We start from the raw sequence: 20889 nt of genomic DNA on the forward strand, positions 1-20889 counted from the left end.
ATAAATTAATCGTATGACCAGATTCGCCATTTTAGAACTGTCAAAAAGTGGTAGTGGGCTTCCCAATTCCCGTGTTCCGTTCGTTCGGCTTGTATATCAATAATACAGCAATCTGTCGGTACCGCGTACGTTTCTAATTACCCTCAATTACATAGTTTGTTCTACGAAGTGATGCGAAGCGGACTCAGGAAACGCGTTTCAACGAGAGAATGATAAAGCGCGTTAGAAAAACGTGTCGACGTATGTGAAAGTTTGCTTTTCTTCCAACTTTCTAGGGCTTGGTCAATGTTATTCGGTTACTTTGTCCCAGTGTTTTGCTATCTTATAAACTGATTTGCATCTTCCACTATTGTCTCAACATTCTCTTGTCTGGCTATATGTAAACAAATAATGGCAACAGACGCCGAGGAGTCGGACACCGATGAACGGCCCACTAAACGACTGCGTGTTGGCGATAAAGATCGTGTACAAATGGTAAGTAAAAAAATGTCTCAAAAATAATTAATTTGAAGTACAATTTTTCAAGCACGTGTCGTTCATTCGTATTCATTTTCCCTAGGATCAACAAGAGATAGAAACTGAAGAGATTGTTGCAGGGAATGCAAGTAGAGAAGAAAATTACGAGGATGAGGAAAGCAATGAGATTGAAACACGAGCCAGAGAACGTCTCAAGAAATGGCAGGCAAGGCAAGTGGCCAAAGGTTTTGTAGACAACACGATAAACCGTGTTCTAGAAAACTATGTAATGTCTCCACCATTCAACGACATATATCCTCGCCTTATTACACGAACCAACGATATGGAAGACCGAGCAGTCGCGATGGCCATTCAAAATCACGGGTTGGTACAACTGACCGCAAATTATGTACCCAGTGCAGATCCTCCCGCCCGTCGCAATAATCCGGTAAACGAATATTGGGTTCGGGAAGACAGCGTAATTGAACAAGATCGATGCATGTGTCCTTTGAGCATTGGGCAAAACAAAGCAGACACCTTGGCTGGATCTGCTGCTTCCTCCGATGAAACATACGGAAGTTTGAAGCAGGATGAGGAAAATGCTTGCTGGGTCGGAGACAAAGGGGATGAGAATAATCAGCAACAGGATTTTCTTGAACGAGCAGTTGCTGAAGCAATAAAGAAGAAAGGACTCAGCGCACTCAGCGTAGACTATGGTTGACAACAATTTGAATTTACAATTATCGTTTTGCTGCTACTGTACTCAGTCATCTTTATTTTACATCTATATCGGCAAACGGCTGGGTACGTACGGTACTTTACATTAGCTACGTGCAATCGCTGACTACCTTTTCGTAACTTTTAGATTTTAATTGAAGACAACATTTGTATTAATAGTTGCTGATACATGTTCTGTAATCATATCATTCATATCAATCAATCCTATCATGTTGTTCCCAGTATAGGTGTCTTAGCTTTTGTCCCCACTTTGTTAATAATAATTATTTAAGCAATTTTTAGCTAGCAAATTGGAATTGATTTGTTTTCTTGCGACACTAATTCACTATCAAATTATTTAAGCATCTCTAATAGATATTTTCCATCAACGATACGACTCTGACTCGTAAAACAAAAGTTTTATAGCAATACAATATAAATTTTATAATTTATAATTCAGATCACCATTAGGTTTTATTTTTTATATCTGATATGAACGATACGGTATTCGATACATAAGTTTTGATGTTAAACTTGCGTACCATTGTACGCAAACACATAATACTGGGTATAATGTATCCATTCCAATAGCCTAGACTTAGAAATTGCGTTACCTGTATTAATCTATGTGAGAAATAATTCCTTTCTTAACAGCAGGGAATACGAATGAAAGGCAATAACATTGTTCTCTCAAATTTATATAAAATAAATAACTGATCCTGTCTTTGTTATTGCCTTAGAATCTATTTAGTTTGGAACGTTGCAATCCGTTATAAATACAATGTAATCAATTTTTAATCATATGAGTAAAGTTACTCATCGCATAATGTTGAATTATGCATATATTTTTAATCGAAAAATTTTTTTTTTTTTTTCAATTTGTTAGTGATATTCCATCATTGTCTATTAAATGTATTTTTGACACATGAATCAATCACCGATATTACTTCGCATTTAGAAGGCTGGTTCAAAAGTTCATATAAAAATACCATGAGAATTAATGGGTAATTTAAATATATATATATATATAATATATATCTCTTTTAAATCATGCCGCAGGATGCAGCAACAAATCATGGAGAATCTTAACAGTTCCTAAGCTGTAATTAATTGAATATTATACGATAATAATACCGAGTTAAGTTATATCAAGTATTTTAATTTTTAATTTAGAAAAACCTAATAGACTTATAGAGATTATTATATTGACAGTAAATTTTATAACAAAATAAAATATAATTCCTTTATGTATATACTATAAGAAGCTTCTCGTTGGCCTTGCAATTGTATCCTTATCCGTTATTTTAAATTAACAATTTTCTTTATAACTTGTTTACCACATATGCTTTTAAAAAATTAGAAACTGAGATGCATGAAGCTATCTAGAATCATGCGATACTGTCAATCAATTCAACTGTTAATCATGGAGAGTCATTTTTTGTAAAAAGCACTCTCTCCAATGATTTCTGGTTAAAGTCTTTTGCTTTCTTTTATTGAGAAACACGAAATTACTCTACCTTTTAATGGAATGACCATCTCGTAGCACTCAGATTTTGTCTCAATTGACACCTTTCAGTAAAAAAAATTTTAGTAGTTTGGCCTTGCACAGGACACAACATTCATGTTATAGCGTCCGAACAAGGTGAGGTAGAACAATAAGCTACCGAATATTGAAAGTTATTTGATAATTGAGATCTGATTTTAAATAAACATGTTCTAAACGAAATCCTCTATATTCATTTTACTTCAACGATATTATTATTTATATTTCATAAACAGTACGCAGTGACCAATAATGTTGCACTGCATTAGGAGCAGGGCTAATAGTGGATTACTTTCCGAAATGTCTTTACGGCCATCGAGTTCCCAGGTAGAATCTTCCAGATTCAAAGACGTTGGTTCGAATTCTATTGACCTGCATCTAAAAGATCAGGGTTACACATTTGGAAAGACTATAGGAGAAGGTTCCTACTGCAAAGTCAAAGTATGTACGTTGTAACAAAGATCAGAATCTGCGTTCCCTCACATATGTACATGAAAAAAAAAATTAATTGTTGAGTCACGAAAAATATTAGCAGTTTTTTATTTTTAAGACAGTATACCAACGGGTCGGAAATAATCACATTCAAAAGATTGCTTGCAAGATCATCGACAAGTGTAAAGCATCCAATGAATTTGTCACCAAATTTCTACCTCGAGAATTGTCGGTAGTGCGAGGATTAAGGCATTCGAACATAGTTACAGTATTGAATGTTCTGAGCACACCACGTCATGTTTACATTTTCATGGACTTCTGTGAGAGAGGTGATCTCTTGGATTATATTCGGGCAAAAGGTGCTCTGACTGAATCTAGGTCAAGACATTTCTTCAAACAGATAGTATCTGCAGTTCAACATTTACATTCGCTGGATATTGCTCACAGGGATTTGAAATGTGAAAATGTCTTGTTGACCACAAAGGACCACGTGAAAATTGCTGGTAACACGATATTAACGTTCTTCTTAGTATTAGTCGATTTTTTATAACATTTAATTGTTAAATGCGTTTATAGACTTCGGATTTGCAAGATGGTGTCGCGACGAAAAAGGGCACAGAATTTTATCAGACACTTTCTGTGGTAGTGCAGCTTATGCCGCGCCAGAAATTTTGCAAGGAACCATGTATAATCCAAAGATGTATGATTCTTGGTCGCTTGGTTGCATTTTGTTCATTATGTTGACTGCGTCAATGCCATTTGACGATGCACATATGCCGAGCATGATTCGAGCACAGACAAACAGACTGATTAAATTTAATGAGAAAATTCAAGCTGGCTCAACAGTCTGTAAATTAATTTCGTGAGTCATTTTATTATTAATTAAAAGTTCTAATTATCTCAATAGCTAAATTAAATTAGCTTCTTATTTGAATAGGCATCTCTTGGAACCAGATGTTACACGACGTGCAACTATGAGACAAGTAGCAAGATCAACTTGGTTGCGTCACCCCTCCAACAATGTATTACGCGATTCTGTTAATAGAGCAATTAATTTGATATCCAAGTAAGTAGCTGTTTTATAAAATCAACAAATTTAGTTACATTTTCTATCAATCAATCGCACTTTACTGCGGCGTTGATATATTTTTTAATCTTTTAGGTACCTTTTTTGTAGATATTATTTTATACCTTTATTTTTGTTGTTATACAAGAAAGTACGAAATGATTTTAACAGAAGAGTTTGTCAATTAGTTTAGTTACGGCACAACTATCAAATAATTGTTATTCAATCTGATAATTGAAATAACTATTAATATCAACTAATACTTAAACCTCCGTTTGTTTTTGATATCTTAGAAATCTCTTCCTTGAACTTGGCGATGGTTTCTTTAGCCAATGTTAGTTTTTCCTTAAGCTCTGTTACCTCTCCCCTGATTTTATTTTTGGCCTCCACAATCTCTTGAAGGGTTGACTGTTTTTTGGCTTCGACTATAAATTAAATAATAGTTGTATTACAAAATATTCTACATAACAATATAATTCATATAATATACATAATATATAACATAATTCATTTCTATAATAATTTTACTCACAATCATTATCATGGCGCCAAACACCCAGTGTCATAGGCCTGGAAGAACTTAGCAAATGCTGCATTAAAGCTGTTGGATCCTGAAAGACTATTTCTTCGTAAAATTCAGAAACTAAACTCTTTTTGCCTAACTGTATTTCTGGTGTCGATTGGAATAGCTTCAATATATGATAAATAGTCACCTATAATAAACATAAAGTATACTGACTATTGCAAATGAAGACACAAGGCCAACAGTGATTCAAAAACAATACAGAAGTCATCATTTTCAAAACTTCAAGAGTCAGCCATCCATAGGGTAATATGAAAAGCATACCGGCCTCTCGTTTGGGTCGTGGAAATAGATCTTAATGACGATTTCAAATTCCCCCCATCCTGTCTCAGTCAATTCGTAAGGTGGCTTGGTCACGATTCTGTTTGGATTATTATAACTTTCATGTAGCTTGAAGTGAACTTTTTTCACATATGTCGACATATCCTCGTTGTTGTACGGCTTAACGTAAACAGTCCACTGATGCGTGTGGCCATCCTCCTCTCGCTTTTTACCAAAATATCGAGCCACATTTCCATAGACGATGGGCTTCACAATGGTGAGACCCTGTAAAAAAAATGCAGATTTTGTAGCTAAGTTACGGCGCAGACCTTGGAACATGACACAAATTTGTATGCATGTTGCACTGTGGTATACCACGCAATGTGTTGTTGATCTGTCATGTCTGTGATGAAATATAGGTTAGGAAGCCAGGCTCCTACCTTGACTCTTCCACCTGAATCCGGTCCAAATTCACTAGCTGTTGCCATAATTTGTGGCGGTTATTATCATAATTACTGAGAATTCGAATGATAATTATTTAGTGATAAATCTGCGTTTACGAAATATTTTTTACTCTGTGCTTCCGCGGTGTAAAAATATGTCTCAGTACGGAAAAAATCCGCCAGGGACCTCGTACGTCGGCGAGGAGAGGTAAACAAAAATGGCGGCGATCTAGCAGACAGTATTAACGAAAGTGACGTTTGCATCGAATCTGCCACTGAAGATTACATGGGTACATTAATATTTGACAAAATAAAATGATTGTACGATGAATGTATGTGACTATAGCGACAATCTATTAGTGAAAATGAAATGCATGATGAATCGAAAGACCAAAGATTAATTAAAATTCCATCGGTACGCTTCCTTGATAAAACGAAAACGGTAATCACACTGATCAATCATCCAAAGGATGCACAATAATTAATGTGTGCGCTAATAATAAAGTAATTAAGCATTATATATAATATTATTATTATTATATTAAAATATTTTTAGAATTTAACGTGGCTTTTTTTACGTAGAGTAAATACTGTGTGGTTAAATCGCCGCCATTATTGTTTACCTCATTCGCATCGACGCATGAGGCCGCTCGCGGATTCCCACCATACCAAGACAAAATAATCACAGCGACCGAGGGCCTGTCGGACCACCTCTTGTTTTTACACCGTGGACAATTCCGAACTTCGGACCGTGCGAATACGCAGAACGCAGCAAGAAGACTAAAGACAAATAACTGGTTCACCGAACTTCTACCCAGTGGGCCAATTCACACGGCAGCCGCTTGGTGGCGCTGCTAAGCATTGAATAGTCGCGCAATCCGATATTGCGCATCTTTCACGGATGTATACTATATTTCTTACGTCCGTGGCATCTCTGCATACATTTGTCAAGCATAGACTTATAGGTATATGAAATAGACTGAGCACGCCAGCCGTTTCCTTTGTCACCTGAAGGCCTATCGTTATTGGTGCTGTCTTTTTCTCTCTTATGGGTTGTTCCCCCCAAAGAGGATGTTCCGCCCTACTCCATTCTCAATACCGCCCATAGTGGTGAAGTCAAATGCTAGAGCGGAAGAGAAAAGCAAGTGAGGGGCAGGCGCAGGTGTGCCATCCTACATATCCCCACCCCGAGACCGCTAGAAGGAGATGGCAGTATCAACTGCGGGTGTAAGACAAGGGCTGCACTAAAAACGGCGGAATCGAGGTTCAGGGGATTCAAGGTGGTGTCAAGGGACAGAGGGAGACTAAAATTATTTTAAATCATTTGATTACGCAGTACCACGTTACCCAAGTATAAGGGTCTCTAGTCTTCTTGGAACGCGGCCTGCAGTTAAACAGAATTGCCGTTCCGATAGGCGTATTTCTCTTATAGCAGCACTTGTTAGGTCGCTCTGCATTATCTACTGCTGTCCGTCACGATAAGCGTGGATGGATTACCGACATGCTTTTGCCGTTGAAAAATTAGTTTCGTGAACCTACTTTGCAGTGACGTGCGCTACTACTAGAGGGACAGGGCATTCTCACAAAAATACGAAACACTAAATTGACACATTGGTGCATGGTTATGTTTTTGTGTTGAAAATGCTGGTGAAGAGACAATAATACATCAATTACAGATTGCATTGAGCAAATTCATTCCCGAAAACAACAAGCTACAAACTATTACGATCATTGGTTTGGTTTGAGGAAAAAAGACGGGGTAAACAATGTCAGGCACCGAGGAGTCTACGAGCAAGATACAATTTAAGAAGAAAAAAGTTAAATCGTTAAGGAAACGAGCTGGATCTTCTGATGATGATGATTCTGACGGTGAAAGAGAGACGGTAAGGTACGAATTCGTTCTTTATTTTTTGATGTGTTAAGGAGGACATATAAAATCAATGTCGAAGCTATTTAGTAACAACGTTCTGTTGTTTGTTCAAATGCAAGAAATCGCATAACGATGTTAATACTAGGCTTTAAAAATTACAGAGGTCGATTAGATGAGATGAAAACTATCCAGAAACTCCGTCAACGACCCCATGGTGTTAATATTGCTGGACTAGCGCTTGGTGAAAAAGTGACCGCAGATTCGACGGTAAGTTGATTTCGGTTGGTTTCAATGAATAAGTCAGACATCACAATACATACATTTTTTGAACTCTAATTGATACTTCAGTCTGATCCTTTCAACGTTAAAAATGGAGGAATGGTGAACATGGCAGCACTGAAAAATACGAAGCTTAAACAGCCTGACGATGCATATGATACTGGAATCGGAACACAGTTTAGTGCCGAAACAAACAAACGAGACGAAGATGAAGAAATGTGCGTCAAGCTAGACATCTTTCGAATAAAATTGACAGTTAATGTTTAAAAATTTTCAACAAATGACTTTCAACTGAATTCAGGATGAAGTACATTGAGGAACAGTTGTCGAAGCGTAAAAACAAAAATCCCAGCACAAGCGATGCCAATGGTGATGGAGACGGTGGTAGTTATTGCTCACCTGAAGAAGCAGCTCTACAAGCTGTACCTGAACACTTGCGACAAAGTTCAACTAATAGAAGCGAGGAAATGCTTTCGAATCAAATGCTGTCTGGCATACCAGAAGTTGACCTTGGGATAGAGTAAGTACAATCGCCTTGTGAACAGTTACAAGTATTTCTCTCTGGCAAACCTTGGCATGTCACTGAAACGATGTATTTCAGAGCCAAGATACGGAATATAGAAGCTACCGAAGAAGCGAAACTTAAACTGCTCTGGGAAAGACACAGGAAAAAGGATGGACCTTCTCAATTCGTTCCCACGAACATGGCTGTTAACTTCGTTCAACACAATCGATGTAAAGACTTTCGAAATTTAGGTCATATACTTTCACAGAACAGCCGAATTATGCAAATTTGATTTTAGCAGCAATGAATGCAAGTTCCAAAGAAATTGAGTCATGAACAGTAGAATTAACGCATATTCCGTGTACCTGTGAAATTTTACGTCTATCGTCGTATAAGAATATGATTTCTATCATACATTTTTAATGAGGTGTACAATAAGGAATAATTTTTTTTTCAAACAAACTAATTTTTTACAGTCAATATTGAAGACTCCGAAGTACAGAAGGGAAAGCGAGACGCTGAGGAAAGAAAGAGACTCGCAGCTCGGAACGACGATGCTAAAGGAAAGCGGAAAGATAATGGAGAAAAAGCAACGGACGATTATCATTACGAACGATTCAAGAAACAGTTTCGTAGATTTTAAATTTTTACTAAACAACACTAGACGTAATATATTTACTGTACATTTGAATTTGAATCAAAGATACATATGTATTTGTCAATATATATTATGACAACAATTTGCATTTAATCCCTTTCAAGAAAACTCATCTAAATCATACCTCATAAAAAAAAAAAAAAAAACCGTGGGCGGTACGTCAATTCTTTATAATGGTAAATAAATTATTCACTTGCGTCGCACGAGATTTATTATCGGTGTGAGACTATATCGGTAATAATAATAACATTTTGTGCGATCAAATTGCCTGGAATGACCAAAAATAATCAATTTTTGATTAAGTTGATAATAATCAAAAAAAATATATTTTTCTAACTCGATTATTTCTCTTCAATATCGGTTTTTGTTGTTTATCCCCATGAACGACGCAATACGTTATCAATTTATGTGATTAACAGTATCAATTATTATCATTGTCTTATTTACCAAGTATATACCTATTTGATATAATAAGTGAAAAATAAATGAAAATTTTTGCTTGTAATTGCAAGTATTTTGAATGAAACTTTAAATTATAAAAAAACTTTTCCACCATTCAGACTACGTACTGAAATTCACGAAACTTTGTTTTCAAATGCACGATTTCAAAAAAATACGAATTAATCGATTAATCGATTCATTTTTACCGATTTAATCGAGTCATGTTTGATTATTTTTTTGACTCGATTAATTTTTAGCTCAGTGATCATCGCTAAATCGTTAGTTCGTATCGTACGGCAAGATAACGTCGTAGTAGATAGTGGAGAACGTGAAAGAGGAGCAAAAGGATGACCGGTATTTTTACTAATAAACGGTTTTGCAATGAGCAGAGTTACGATTGGAACACTGAACGAGAAAGAAAATTAAACTGATTTGTGCATATTGTGCATATTATTTATGTACCCACGCTACGTCGATTCCGAACCATTTTTTTAAGAGAAAACATTTTCTAAACTGGAACAGGAGTTTCTGCTGAGGTACATATTGAACTTTGAATAAATGAGTTAAACGCAAAAACATTATTTATGAAAATTTGTACATAGGATTATGAAAAATTGCGTTGTTAACGTAGCAGAACTAACAATTAATTATCAAAATGAGTATACAACAGGTAATTATTATAATAAATATATTTTTAAATCTGACAAGTCTTTTAAGTCCTGACACAAAAGTACCGACCGCGTTGCAGGATTTTACCGTCGATGAAGATAAGACCTGAAAAATTATCATTTCAACAAAGTTGTAACGTGTGAAAGATTGATAATGACGTAGCTCACGTAGCGGTTCATTCTTTATGTATTTTAAACATTGATATCGATAAATGCAGGCTTAAAACTCTTTCCTATCTATTTGCCTATGTCCATATCGTGTATTCTTCTATCCGTCTGACCATACTCTGAGTTTACTACTTACTGTCGCCTGTCAGGTTACATTTCGATATGTTCGCCTAGAGATTAGACTGAGTTTGGAATTAGAAAATTATTTTGTTTCTATAATGTCCAACCAAATATATAGGATGTTAAAGAAAAAAAATTGAAGATGTATATCCTACACAAAAAGTAAACACCTATCCTATACTTTAAACATTCAAATAGCATAGTCTTCATCAGAGCGTCAATATACGGTCTACCATTACAGACCGAAGGAACTTGGCACAAGGGATCGATATTACGTTTGAAAAAGCGTAAGAAAAAGACAAGTAATAAAAGAAAAGGTTGAAAAAGAATAAAAGAAAAAAGATGCGATACATTTACGCAGTCGTGAAATTTCAGCCGGCGCATGGTTTCCACGAAATGTAGTGATATACCAGGCCTAATTTTTTTGCGTACAAAGGTATTATAAGAGGGATGGGATAAGGGGGTTGAGGCCTCGCCTACGCGTTGTTGCTTGCTGGAAAAACGAATTTACTATATATATACACACACACATATATAACATAGCGAGGAGGGAAACGAAGGGTTACAGAAGAACAGAAAGCGAGGCGAATGAAAAAAATGGAAGAGAAAAGAAAAGGATGAAAATAAAGCAACGCAGAAATAGGTATAGACGCGGTATGGATACGGCTGACAGAGACAGAGGATGAGAGGACGAGCCGGGGGTTGTGAAATCAGGGGAAATGGAATGGAGGCAGAGGGAACGCGGAGCAGCACCAGCAGCGAGGCTCTGATTGGTAGCGGAATCGATTAGCCGCCGTTGAGGCACCTCCGCCGCCTCCGCCGGAGTTTCGGCGACGCCGCGAATTTCCCGGCCGAAGGTTTCCTGTTGGTCCCGCCCCCAGCCCTCCGTCCTCCGGGTGCACGTCCCACACCGTCGCGTTTCCCATGGCAACCCTCATTTAACCCCGCTTGCGCGCCTCTTTCGCTATGTCTTCCCCCCGCACCGTCACCGGGTACAGCATGTAATGGGAATCCTTTTCTCGATGAGGGTCGTGGCCACGTTGTGTATAATACCTAGGCATAAATATTCCCTGGGTATATAATGTGCATGCGAGTGTGTGGCCAGGTAGGAGGACAATTTACACGCATACGGTTCATGTACTCGTGTGCAAACTTGCGTCACTGACGATGATGCAGTCGATGCCGCGATACCTTGTCGTTGTTTTTTACGGGAGAATGCAGACGGAGTAATTTCCGATTTTTACAATTTTTGCACTAGCCATTCGATACGCCAAGTTGATGTAGAAAATTTATCGAACAAACTTGACGGCTGAAGAATTCATCTCTAAGTATATGTTAATCGGATGTTGGAAGTTTTTACTGTAAATCATTATTTTGATTAATCCTTTCAAATGAGTTTGCGTAAATCTTTGTTTAATAAGGTCAAAGGTGTTGATAACTGAACTTTTGTCTTGAGATACCGATTCAATTAATCGTTTTTTTAATTCACGCATTAGGATGGTCCTTATTCAGGGCGTGGACGATTTTTTATCAGGCCACTCTTGAAATCAATTTTAAATAATTCAAAAACGATTTCCAAATTTTTTCACATTTTCATCTCAACTCTAACCCGTGCCCCTGTAAGAGGGTGGATTTCCGCATTTAAAATTCACGTGTTTCGGACACACACTTGGCGTATATTTTATTGTAAAAATAATAATGTTTAAAAAAATTTGTAACTCCGAGGCTTTAGTGGCCATTACCATGCAGTCTCGACGAATTGCACACCTTCGAAATCTGATTTTCTACCATTCAGAGGAAGTGCAATTTGTCTAGATTACCTGGTACGATGATGTGAATTTTTTCTCACATAGTAGCACTAATGCCCACTAAAACCTCGCAGTTATAGATTTTTTTTAACATTATTACTCTCACAATAAAATATATGCTAAGAATGTGCTTGAAACAAGTGTATTTTAAATGAGGAAATCTTCCATATTATGGGGCACGGGTTAGAGTTAAGACAAAAATGTGAAAAAATTTTGGAATTGTTTTTCAACTATTTAAAATTGATTTGGAAGCCGGTCTGTAAAAAATTCCTCACCACCCTCAATAAGGAGCATACTAATTACGTATGTACGTTGAAAGAATATTTTTTTCCCAACAAATTGAAATTCAATCCTACCCTCATAGTTCATAATTGTTGGTCCAGCAATTTTTTTCTTTCGTAAGTACGCGACAAACAATGATAGATGTGTAAAAATTTCACAATACTGAAACAAACCGTGGCAATAATATATTTTTCAAAGATTTCTGCGAAAAACAATTACAGGTCACACGAGCAGATAACGATGGTTTTTTGGGAACAAATTTTTGAACCGAAAAATTATGATTTCTTCGAAGGTATCGCTGCACGTAATGTGCAGAGTGGATGGTTATAAATGACGCAGCGGTAACTGGAACAAAGAACATTGGATAGAAGCTTTGAACGACTATAAAAAATAGTCGAGTTTTACGTTAATAGACATACGTACCAAAGCGCAGAATTTTATACAGCACAATATTACAACAGGTACGCGATAGAAGACATGATATAGGTTGCATTGATTTTGCCGACGACTGATACAACCCCATCGGCTCATTTAATTAGAACATGGCGACTTTAATACAAGCGCACGACAACAAGAACAACAACGGCAAGCCCACCCGACCACGTATTCGTTTCACAAGTTACACTTATCATCATCATCATCATCGTCGTCGTCGTCGTCGTCGTCGTCGTCGTCGTCGTCGTCGTCGTCGTCGTCGTCGTCGTGAAATCTGACGTTAGAAATTCCCCGCATTTTCTGATGAAACTATGAAAAATATAAATAAATAATAAACAGTTGAAAATTCATTCGATCGGTGATTACGGTTATTCGGGAGGGCTGCGTATCTACCTAACGTATCGTATCCTACGCTTAAAACTCGGACATCCGGCGTACAAAAAAAAAAAAAAATAATATAAAAAAAGGAAATAAAATAAAAAGGAAAAGGAAAAGAAACAATTGAGAATAATGACAGAAGTGTCGAGAAAAACAAACGATAACAAGAACGAAACGAACATGTATATTATACAACTGCATTATAGATTCTTTTCTCGTCGTAATTTCACGGTCTCCGTCTAATAATTATTGCGGTTTGATTCGTAATCTTACATGTAGGTATATAGTATACACTGTAACGGTAATAATAGTAACTAACACATTTTGAAGAATGAAAATAATACTCGTATCAATAATACAGTGATAATAGTAATAATAAGTATAATATTATTTCATCCTATTTATAATTTCGAACGCCACGGGCAATCGCTGACTCGCACTCGTACGTATATCATCCACACACACACACACATACACACTCTCGTGTATATATACATACCTGTATTTATATGTATCTATATAACTTACTCACGCACAACTTTTATACTCGTTTTTATTAATTATTTTCACCGTTCTTGCAGCGTAAATTCTCACGCACTCGACTAGGATCGCTACGCGCTTATAATAATAATAATTATTACTATTATTGTATAGAATTTATATTTAAATACACTACACATGAAAACACCCTATCTACATTGGTGTCGCACGGGTATTTCCCGGATCGGAAGTCGAACATTTCCGCAGTACGAGTATAAATTTTTCAATTAATACATCTGGTACGTGAGTCTAAAAAGTCCAGCCCGAGAAATTCCCCGAACGCGTTAAAATATTTATATATGAGTCACTTGACGTCAAACCGCACACTCTCGAAACGGTCGGGTATTCAAATTTTATAAAACTATGTGAATATATCGCCTCCGATTCGAGAGAATTTTCCTAATTTTTTCGAAGTTTAGTCTAAGTATTTTCGAAATTACACGGAGTCGAAAATACTGATAGTAAAGTTACATAAATATTTAGGGAAATTGTCCCGTGAAAAAAATAACATATTCACAAAATTTTATGAAATTTGGAAACATCGATGTAAATTTTGCTCTAAAAGTGAGTGATTTGACGTGAAATGACTCACACACACACATATATATATACATATATATATATATATATATTTATTTTGTTTTTGTTTTTAGTATCTAATTATTACGCTAATGCTTACGCACTTTATACTTATGGTAGTAATATGGTACAATATACGACTTAGAATTAACGATTTTTTTTTTTTTTGGTTGTTTTTTTGGTTTTCTTTTGACAGAGGTATAATCATCTTCCTTCTTTTCTTCTTTCTCTTTTTTTCTCCTTCCTTATCATTCTGAAGTAAACACGTCGCTTGATATTTTCTGTACTGTTTTTATAATATTGGTTCTCACAGGTCCAAGCTTCATGCTTCTGACCCTGTTCAAGTTACAGGCGGGCTGCATAAAAAAAAAATGTACACGATTTTTGAACAGAAATAATACACGTATCGTGTAAAAGGTGAAAAATTAGACGGAGCAGAGATCTGATTCGTTTGGAAGTTTCGTTAAAACAACAAGTTGACTCTGTATAATTGTTCAATCATACATTATTGCTTCGAAATTTTCGAACCGCGGAATTAGAGTGCACGGTACAGGCCGTTTACGAACAACCGACCAGCCCCCGAATTCAAGAACACCAAACGACGGTTCACCCATTCAGGTATACAAACGATCAACGGAAATAAATAAAGAGACTTTATAATACACACAATATATTTATAATAACTTAAGACTAGCGATGCCCGCGGGGCGACGGTCGACGACGTCCGTCGGATCCCGGCGGAGAGATTTTTTTGTGTATTTACAAGATGTTGCGTCGGTAATTTCTCACTGGTAACGCATTACACGCGTACGTACAGGAATACAGCGCAGTAAAATATAACGAGTCTTTGTATCGTCCTTACAGCCGCGAGTGAATCGCGTGTAGAAGCCGAAGTCTCTGGTGTTATCATACAGCGTGCACATACGATCGCACGAATTTGGTCTGCACGTTATACATATAGCTATAATACTATATGTAATACTATACGTATAACAGTTATACATAGCACAAGATCCTGCTCGAGGATCTTTTTCGGTGGTTGTTGGATGGGCGGGGAAATTTTCTGCACGAAAAAACGAGCAGCGCGGTGAGGAGAGGGGATGGGGCGGGGGTTTAAGGGTCTAAGGGTGGAAAGGGTGCAGGTTCGACCGGCGGTTATGAGTTATCACGGCAATGGCACGGTATGGCACAGCACAGGGTAGGACACTGCGGCACGTGGCGCGGCGCCATCAAGGGCTCGACTCACAATCAGCGCGGGGCTCCAAGAGCGCCCCAATGCTCGGCGGTGGGTCATGTGTAATGGGGGTAAGTACCAAGGTGCGGAGGTACGTGGCCGCTCGCCGTGTGGTGGCCGGCGTAGAGGTTCGCCCCGGGGCTCGACCAGTAGCTCGAGGCCGACTGGAAGAGGCCCCCGGGAACCGATACGGAGACCGAGGCCGCCGGCGGTGGCATCAGGTTCAATTTTGCGTGACCGTAACCCGACATGAAGAGTTCGCTCTGGTACTTGTACGCCGCGGGATCAGCCGCCGCCGGTTGCGTCGCCGCCGCCAAACCTTGGAAGTCAAATTTGTAGGCGTACCTCTTGCCGTGAACTTTCGTCATTATGTTCTTGTCGTAGTAGTACCTGGAATCATTAAACGACGGTGGTATTCATAAGTCAATCTTAACTCGAGTATGTACCTATATTGTATCAATAACTCGGCGAATCGCTTTGAGGATACTTAAGGCTGTAGTGATTTTTTGTTCGGTGTGAGTGGAGTTGCAGGTACCACCTTAATAATGAAAAACAAACGTTTTATACAACGCGAGCATGTTTTACGCGATTTTTCATTCCTGTTTGCAGTATACAAGGTATTTGTTTCTATGGCGGTAAAGTGAGTCTGCGAATGCGCATGCCCGGAGTACGGAAAATACCACTTTTCAGTCCTAGGAGTTAAAAATGGTCTTTTCCATACCGCACGCATGCGCTGTCGCGAACGAATCTGACATTGCGCGATCCTAACCTCAATTTCGTGCTTCGTGAAAAAACGCGTGGCGTACTCTTGTCGTATGCAGAATCGTGTGCAAGAAGGAGGCAACGGTCTTTTCGCCTCGCGTATTTTCAATATTCATCTTCGGCTCACCTACGACTCATATTTCAAATTTACGTTCGGCCCGAAACGCCCGCGTTTGCCTCCTTGTTACACAATATAATATTTCACGACTCGAAACAATCAAACCTATAATTTTTTTCGACCGAGGGAGACTCGCGTAATCCTCTGAGGTAATCAAAACTTTCACTGCACTCTTCGATTCGACCGATTCAATTTCTTGTCAACTCAATCGATCTGCGCATTTATCGATTACTGAAGTGCCTAATAATTCTGAAGCAACGACGAATGAAAATTAGGTCTAGACCGTTCTCCTCAATTCACTTTCTTATGCAACGACATCGAATACAAAAATCTTCAACGACGATACGTCTGATTCGCATGCACTGTTACTGATATAGACTCAATCGGTTGATCGTCACTCACCTGAGCGCTCTCGAAAGCTTGTCGTAGTTCATGTTTGGCTTCGACTTCCGTTCGCCCCACCGCCTGGCAACCTCGTCCGGATCTGTCAGTTTGAATTCACCGTTGGTACCCTCCCACGTGATGCAGGCAGCGTTACTCGAGTCGGACAATAGCTCGAGCAGAAATTGCCACAGCTGAATTTGCCCCGAGCCCGAACTCGCCAAACGACTGCTGGTCGCTCCGAACATTTGGTACGGATCTGGAACCGATACCGACATAGTGTCGACCGTGAGAAAAACTCCTGGAAACGCAAAAAATAAAGAAACTGCAACCCCGTTATAAGTTTGGCTTGAAAGTAAGAAACAGTTCGATTATTTGAAAAATTCCCTATACCGATCAACCTGTAACGACGAGTCTAGGGAATTTCAGTCGAATTAGGATTCAAAGTTTCTCTCGGCGTAACGGCGACATATTTCTTACATTTCCGTGGCACGCGAAACCCGAGCGAAATCCCCTCGGAGCTAGAGAGTTCCGCAGAGCCACCGTTGGTGGCTATCGCCCTTAAAAGCTTTACAATGCGTCATCAGCGCGCGGTGCAGTGGCTCGACGAGCTCGACGAGCACCCTACAGTCTACACAAAGGATATAATAGCAGCCCTACAATAGAATGGACTTCATTTGGCTCGTAATAATTTCAATTGGAAAGACGACGAGGAAAACATCTTTGGGTTATATCTTGTACCACGTTGGAGGTTAACTCGCGCACTCCCCAAAACGAGAAAGTAAAAAACATAATTCCAAGTTAAGCACGAGCAACAGAGACCAGGTTTTCAGTGTGATCCATGCACAATATTCACGCACTAAAGTACTTGTCATCCTAAAATCACCAGATTTCCCGCCAACCGCTAGATGATAGAATCTTTTCACCAAAAACCCTGCAAAACCACCAACCTAAGTAAAAAATCCTCAAGTCAGCATAACTCGCGCGCTCCCCAAAAAGAGAGAGCAGCAATCATTATTCCAAGTCAAGCACGAGCAACTGAGACCAATTTTTGTGATCCATGCACAATATTTACGCACTAAAGTACTACTCAGTATAAAATCACCAGTTTTCCCACCAACCGCTGGACGGTAGAATCTTTCCACCAAAAACCCTGCAAAACCACCAAACCTAGGGAAAAAATCATCAAGCCGGCAACACTGCGAGACGAGAAATAAGTTCCTATGCACAACCAGTTTGTCCATTGTGCCCAACTATTGACTGTTGCAAGTTTTTAGAGAGATTGTTGTAAACTGCAGTCCATGATGCAAGGACGGATTAAGCCGAGGGTCGGCTAGCCGTATAACGGCGAGCTAGTCGGGTCGACGTTCCCCGTGAATGCGAGCAGTGATCGCCTTTTGATCGCCTTTTGATCGAACGGTAATTCACTTACAAGTTAATAATGGACGGGGGGGTGGTGGCGGGGATCGAGGGGCGGCATTCCCATTTATCTGCTGGATACGAGGAGGGACAAGGCCTGCAGGATGATCGTCTCGAGCACCGGGGAGCTCGGAGTTGCGACTACCGCCCGACTGCTGCACATTTACACAAGCAATAGCCGTGAAATATATCGATTCCAATACCCGCCCTTGCGCGTGTCTAATGTCGAAGAATTCGTGTGCGAGTGAGCTTCGTATTCGGAGGCGTTTTTCGCGGGAGGAGACCATCTTTGTGTAACGGAATTTTATTACCTCACTTTGCTTTCACCGCTGTGATTTGTGGCTATTACCCACCCCCTTCATGCTAACCCTGGATGTTGGGTGAAATATGCGAATCTGTGTATGCAGGCTTACTACTTGAGTGTACTCACCGGGTTGTCTGAGGTGCGAATGCGTGTCGAGCGCAGACTTTGAAAGACTACTGCCGTATCCTGAAAGGAGAGAAAAAAACTTGCGTTGAGAACATTGACAAGGCTGTTTTCGACTTCTTTCGACAACTCGGGATTATCGTCATCCGCCATCGCGAATAATACATGCCGAACCGAAACATTAACGGATCGCGGTCAATTTTTCACGGCTTGAATGAATCGTGAATGAACGGTGAAAAAATTACACGGAGCAGCGAAAATTACAGGTGCAGGATAAGAGGCAATTACATGCACGGCAAGCCCATGCAAACTATGAGTTTCACAAATGTCCGTGTGCTCGAATTTAATGTCGATTATACCTATGTATACAGTTTTATTATGTATGAGAGGAATGAATCTGCGAAATGAATTTCCACGTACAAAACGAGTGCGATCAATCTGCGACGGGGGAATTATTCTGGGACTGGTAGCGTGTCGCGTTCACTTCGGAGAGAGAGTACACGAGGGTTTTCGAGGTGAATTCTGGAGCGGTATTGGGTTGGAAGAATGTATTTTGTTTGGGTGCAATCGGTCGTAAGTATCCGTTGACAGCAGCTGAGTCCGTAGCCTCATACATAGCCTGCATGGTTTCTAGAGTATGTATACCGAAGCGACAGAGCGAAACAGTCGAGATAACTTTGGTCAACACCCTTGGTCGAGATTTAGTTTAAACTGTACCTTCCGGCGATACGCGCAGGCTGATATATCCCAGTGATCACGTTATGCGAACAACTTTGAGATGGAATGTTACTGGTATAAGATAGCCGCACTCAACACAGGTAACGGAATTCAAAATTCATAACCATAATGTATTCGATTTTCTTCACCAGACTCTGAGAATATCATCTTGATACTTACGATTTCGAAGTGTTGTCACCGAAACAGTGATCAGTACTCATCGAAACGTGCCTCGCGTAAATTTCAGGTAACGACGATATTTTTCAGGGTTAAAAGCACCTGAGGAACTGGGAATAATCAGAGAAGCCGGGGGATTTAAGGTAAACGGTGAGGACCAAGATGAAGAGATGACCCACTCGAGCGGCAGAATTTGCCGGAGAGGATTTCCGTGTAGGCAAACACCGGCTGAGTGCTTTTCTCCTTGCTTCTATCTCTCTTTCTCTTTCTCTCCTACCCTCCGACGTCACGTATATACAACCAGGAGTCCGATTGCTCTCGAGTCTCTACAGTTACAGCCTTACAGCTGCCTTATCAAGCCGACCCGCCTCTCTTTGTCTCTCTCTCTCTCTCTCTCTCTCTTTGTTGGGGAATCCGAAGGAACCGAGCACCTCTTCAAGTCAAGCCGAGTCATCGGGGTCGGACCAAATCAACTCTGCCGTAAGCCGCTGGCCACGTACGAGAAAACGAGCTAAATTTAATTAAGGATGATTGCGCTACGGTCGAATGATCAGACCTTGCTCTCAACGTCGAGGAAGTGGTATGATTCAAAAGAGGGGAAACGGGCGGTTTTCTGACGACCCGAGTCGAAATTTTGCGCCTACCTTAAAAGAGCTCCTACGTAGGGCTTAAAGATAGGAAAGTAGCTTCTATTTCAATGCAGTATCAGACCCTACTTTGACGCTAAAAATATCCAAAATTCACCGATTTACCGAGTTAATACTAAAAATAGAGTCTGATTAGAACCTCCTTCAACCCTACAGAAGTTTTTTTTTGTGAGCACTAGAATTTCACTGTAATAATATATCCATAGAGGAGGAGTTACAGGTCCAATGAAAGAGCTGTAGGTCGAATAGCGTCAAAATAGGTTGAATCGTCTACTGAGAGCGTGAAAGTAGGATTTGGTACTTTAATTTTTCGGAATAGAAGGTTCGGTGTAGGATTTTTTCTTAAATTTTTAGCACTTAGAGGGTCAACGTAGGATTTCTAGGTGCAGTTACCTTCAAAGAAGGTTTACATGAACCTTGGTAGGGTTAAACGCAGGCAATACATTTCGATTCGGGGAGGTTGATGTGCCGGACGATGATTTGCATTACCGGCTGGAATTGGAGGACAAAAAGAAACTCCGGAAGAAGATCGTAACAAGAATATCGAACAAGAAATTGCTTCTACATACGTACACGGGCGGTAATTATCAGGACTGTACCTATAACCTAACGTTATTTTCTCTCCGTACAGCAGCGCGCTGAGTATGTATATATATATTGAATAGAAAATAACACGCCGAACGTAAAAACAATCGCGCTGTTTCTATTCGAGGGGATTGAAACGGGCAGATGTCACGGTTAAGTAGCAGTTGGTGTCCGCTATGTTAAACAATTT

The 20889-nt window shown here is 39.3% G+C and overlaps 5 protein-coding genes across 13 annotated transcripts in view; 3 read left to right on the forward strand and 2 right to left on the reverse strand.

Moving 5' to 3' along the window:
* Nucleotides 1-60: 60 nt before the first annotated feature.
* LOC107223899 lies at nt 61-2899 on the forward strand. Of its 2 annotated transcripts, XR_006903049.1 has the most exons (3): nt 61-474; nt 560-1260; nt 2233-2899. XR_006903049.1 is itself a non-coding variant. In XM_015663744.2 (2 exons), the coding sequence occupies exons 1-2, from the start codon at nt 391-393 to the stop codon at nt 1175-1177; spliced, it is 702 nt and encodes a 233-aa protein (XP_015519230.1). In that variant the 5' UTR covers nt 61-390; the 3' UTR covers nt 1178-2899. The 2 variants fall into 2 exon arrangements, 1 of the variants encoding a protein (XP_015519230.1); XM_015663744.2 differs by having other exon boundaries at nt 560-2899.
* LOC107223890 (YEATS domain-containing protein 4) lies at nt 2056-6314 on the reverse strand. Of its 5 annotated transcripts, none has more exons than XM_015663730.2 (5): nt 6125-6314; nt 5499-5776; nt 5062-5343; nt 4747-4825; nt 2056-4639 (listed from the first exon to the last, which is right to left on the reverse strand). In XM_015663730.2, exons 2-5 carry the CDS (start codon nt 5544-5546, stop codon nt 4467-4469), a joined length of 582 nt encoding a protein of 193 aa, XP_015519216.1. In that variant the 5' UTR covers nt 5547-5776; nt 6125-6314; the 3' UTR covers nt 2056-4466. The 5 variants fall into 5 exon arrangements, with proteins under 5 accessions (XP_015519216.1, XP_046588729.1, XP_046588727.1 ...); XM_046732773.1 differs by having other exon boundaries at nt 4747-4927; nt 5499-5608; nt 6171-6310; XM_046732771.1 differs by having other exon boundaries at nt 4747-4927; nt 6125-6310.
* LOC107223889 (testis-specific serine/threonine-protein kinase 1) lies at nt 3017-4126 on the forward strand. The gene is made up of 4 exons (XM_015663727.2): nt 3017-3157; nt 3252-3651; nt 3725-3997; nt 4086-4126. Exons 1-4 carry the CDS (start codon nt 3017-3019, stop codon nt 4124-4126), a joined length of 855 nt encoding a protein of 284 aa, XP_015519213.1.
* A 743-nt stretch (nt 6315-7057) lies between the features above and the next one.
* Nucleotides 7058-8984, forward strand: LOC107223893 (telomere length and silencing protein 1 homolog). Of its 2 annotated transcripts, none has more exons than XM_015663734.2 (6): nt 7058-7389; nt 7533-7638; nt 7720-7868; nt 7952-8170; nt 8252-8385; nt 8632-8984. In XM_015663734.2, the coding sequence occupies exons 1-6, from the start codon at nt 7268-7270 to the stop codon at nt 8796-8798; spliced, it is 897 nt and encodes a 298-aa protein (XP_015519220.1). In that variant the 5' UTR covers nt 7058-7267; the 3' UTR covers nt 8799-8984. The 2 variants fall into 2 exon arrangements, with proteins under 2 accessions (XP_015519220.1, XP_015519221.1); XM_015663735.2 differs by having other exon boundaries at nt 7058-7384.
* Nucleotides 8985-12792: 3808 nt separating this feature from the next.
* Nucleotides 12793-20889, reverse strand: part of LOC107223892 (transcriptional regulator ERG homolog) — a 44931-nt gene continuing 36834 nt past the window's right edge. Inside the window, exons 4-6 of one of the 3 annotated variants that reach the window (XM_046732933.1) lie at nt 18577-18636; nt 16749-16986; nt 12793-15856 (exon numbers count right to left, since the gene is read on the reverse strand). In XM_046732933.1, coding sequence (XP_046588889.1) covers nt 15523-15856; nt 16749-16986; nt 18577-18636 — 632 coding nt within the window. In that variant the 3' untranslated portion in view covers nt 12793-15522. Of the gene's footprint in view, nt 15857-16748; nt 17053-18576; nt 18637-20889 lie in introns of all 3 variants that reach the window. The other 2 variants (XM_046732935.1, XM_046732934.1) reach the window with 2 other exon arrangements.

Source organism: Neodiprion lecontei, chromosome 2 (assembly GCF_021901455.1).
Source record: "Neodiprion lecontei isolate iyNeoLeco1 chromosome 2, iyNeoLeco1.1, whole genome shotgun sequence".
Classification (NCBI taxonomy): domain Eukaryota; kingdom Metazoa; phylum Arthropoda; class Insecta; order Hymenoptera; family Diprionidae; genus Neodiprion; species Neodiprion lecontei.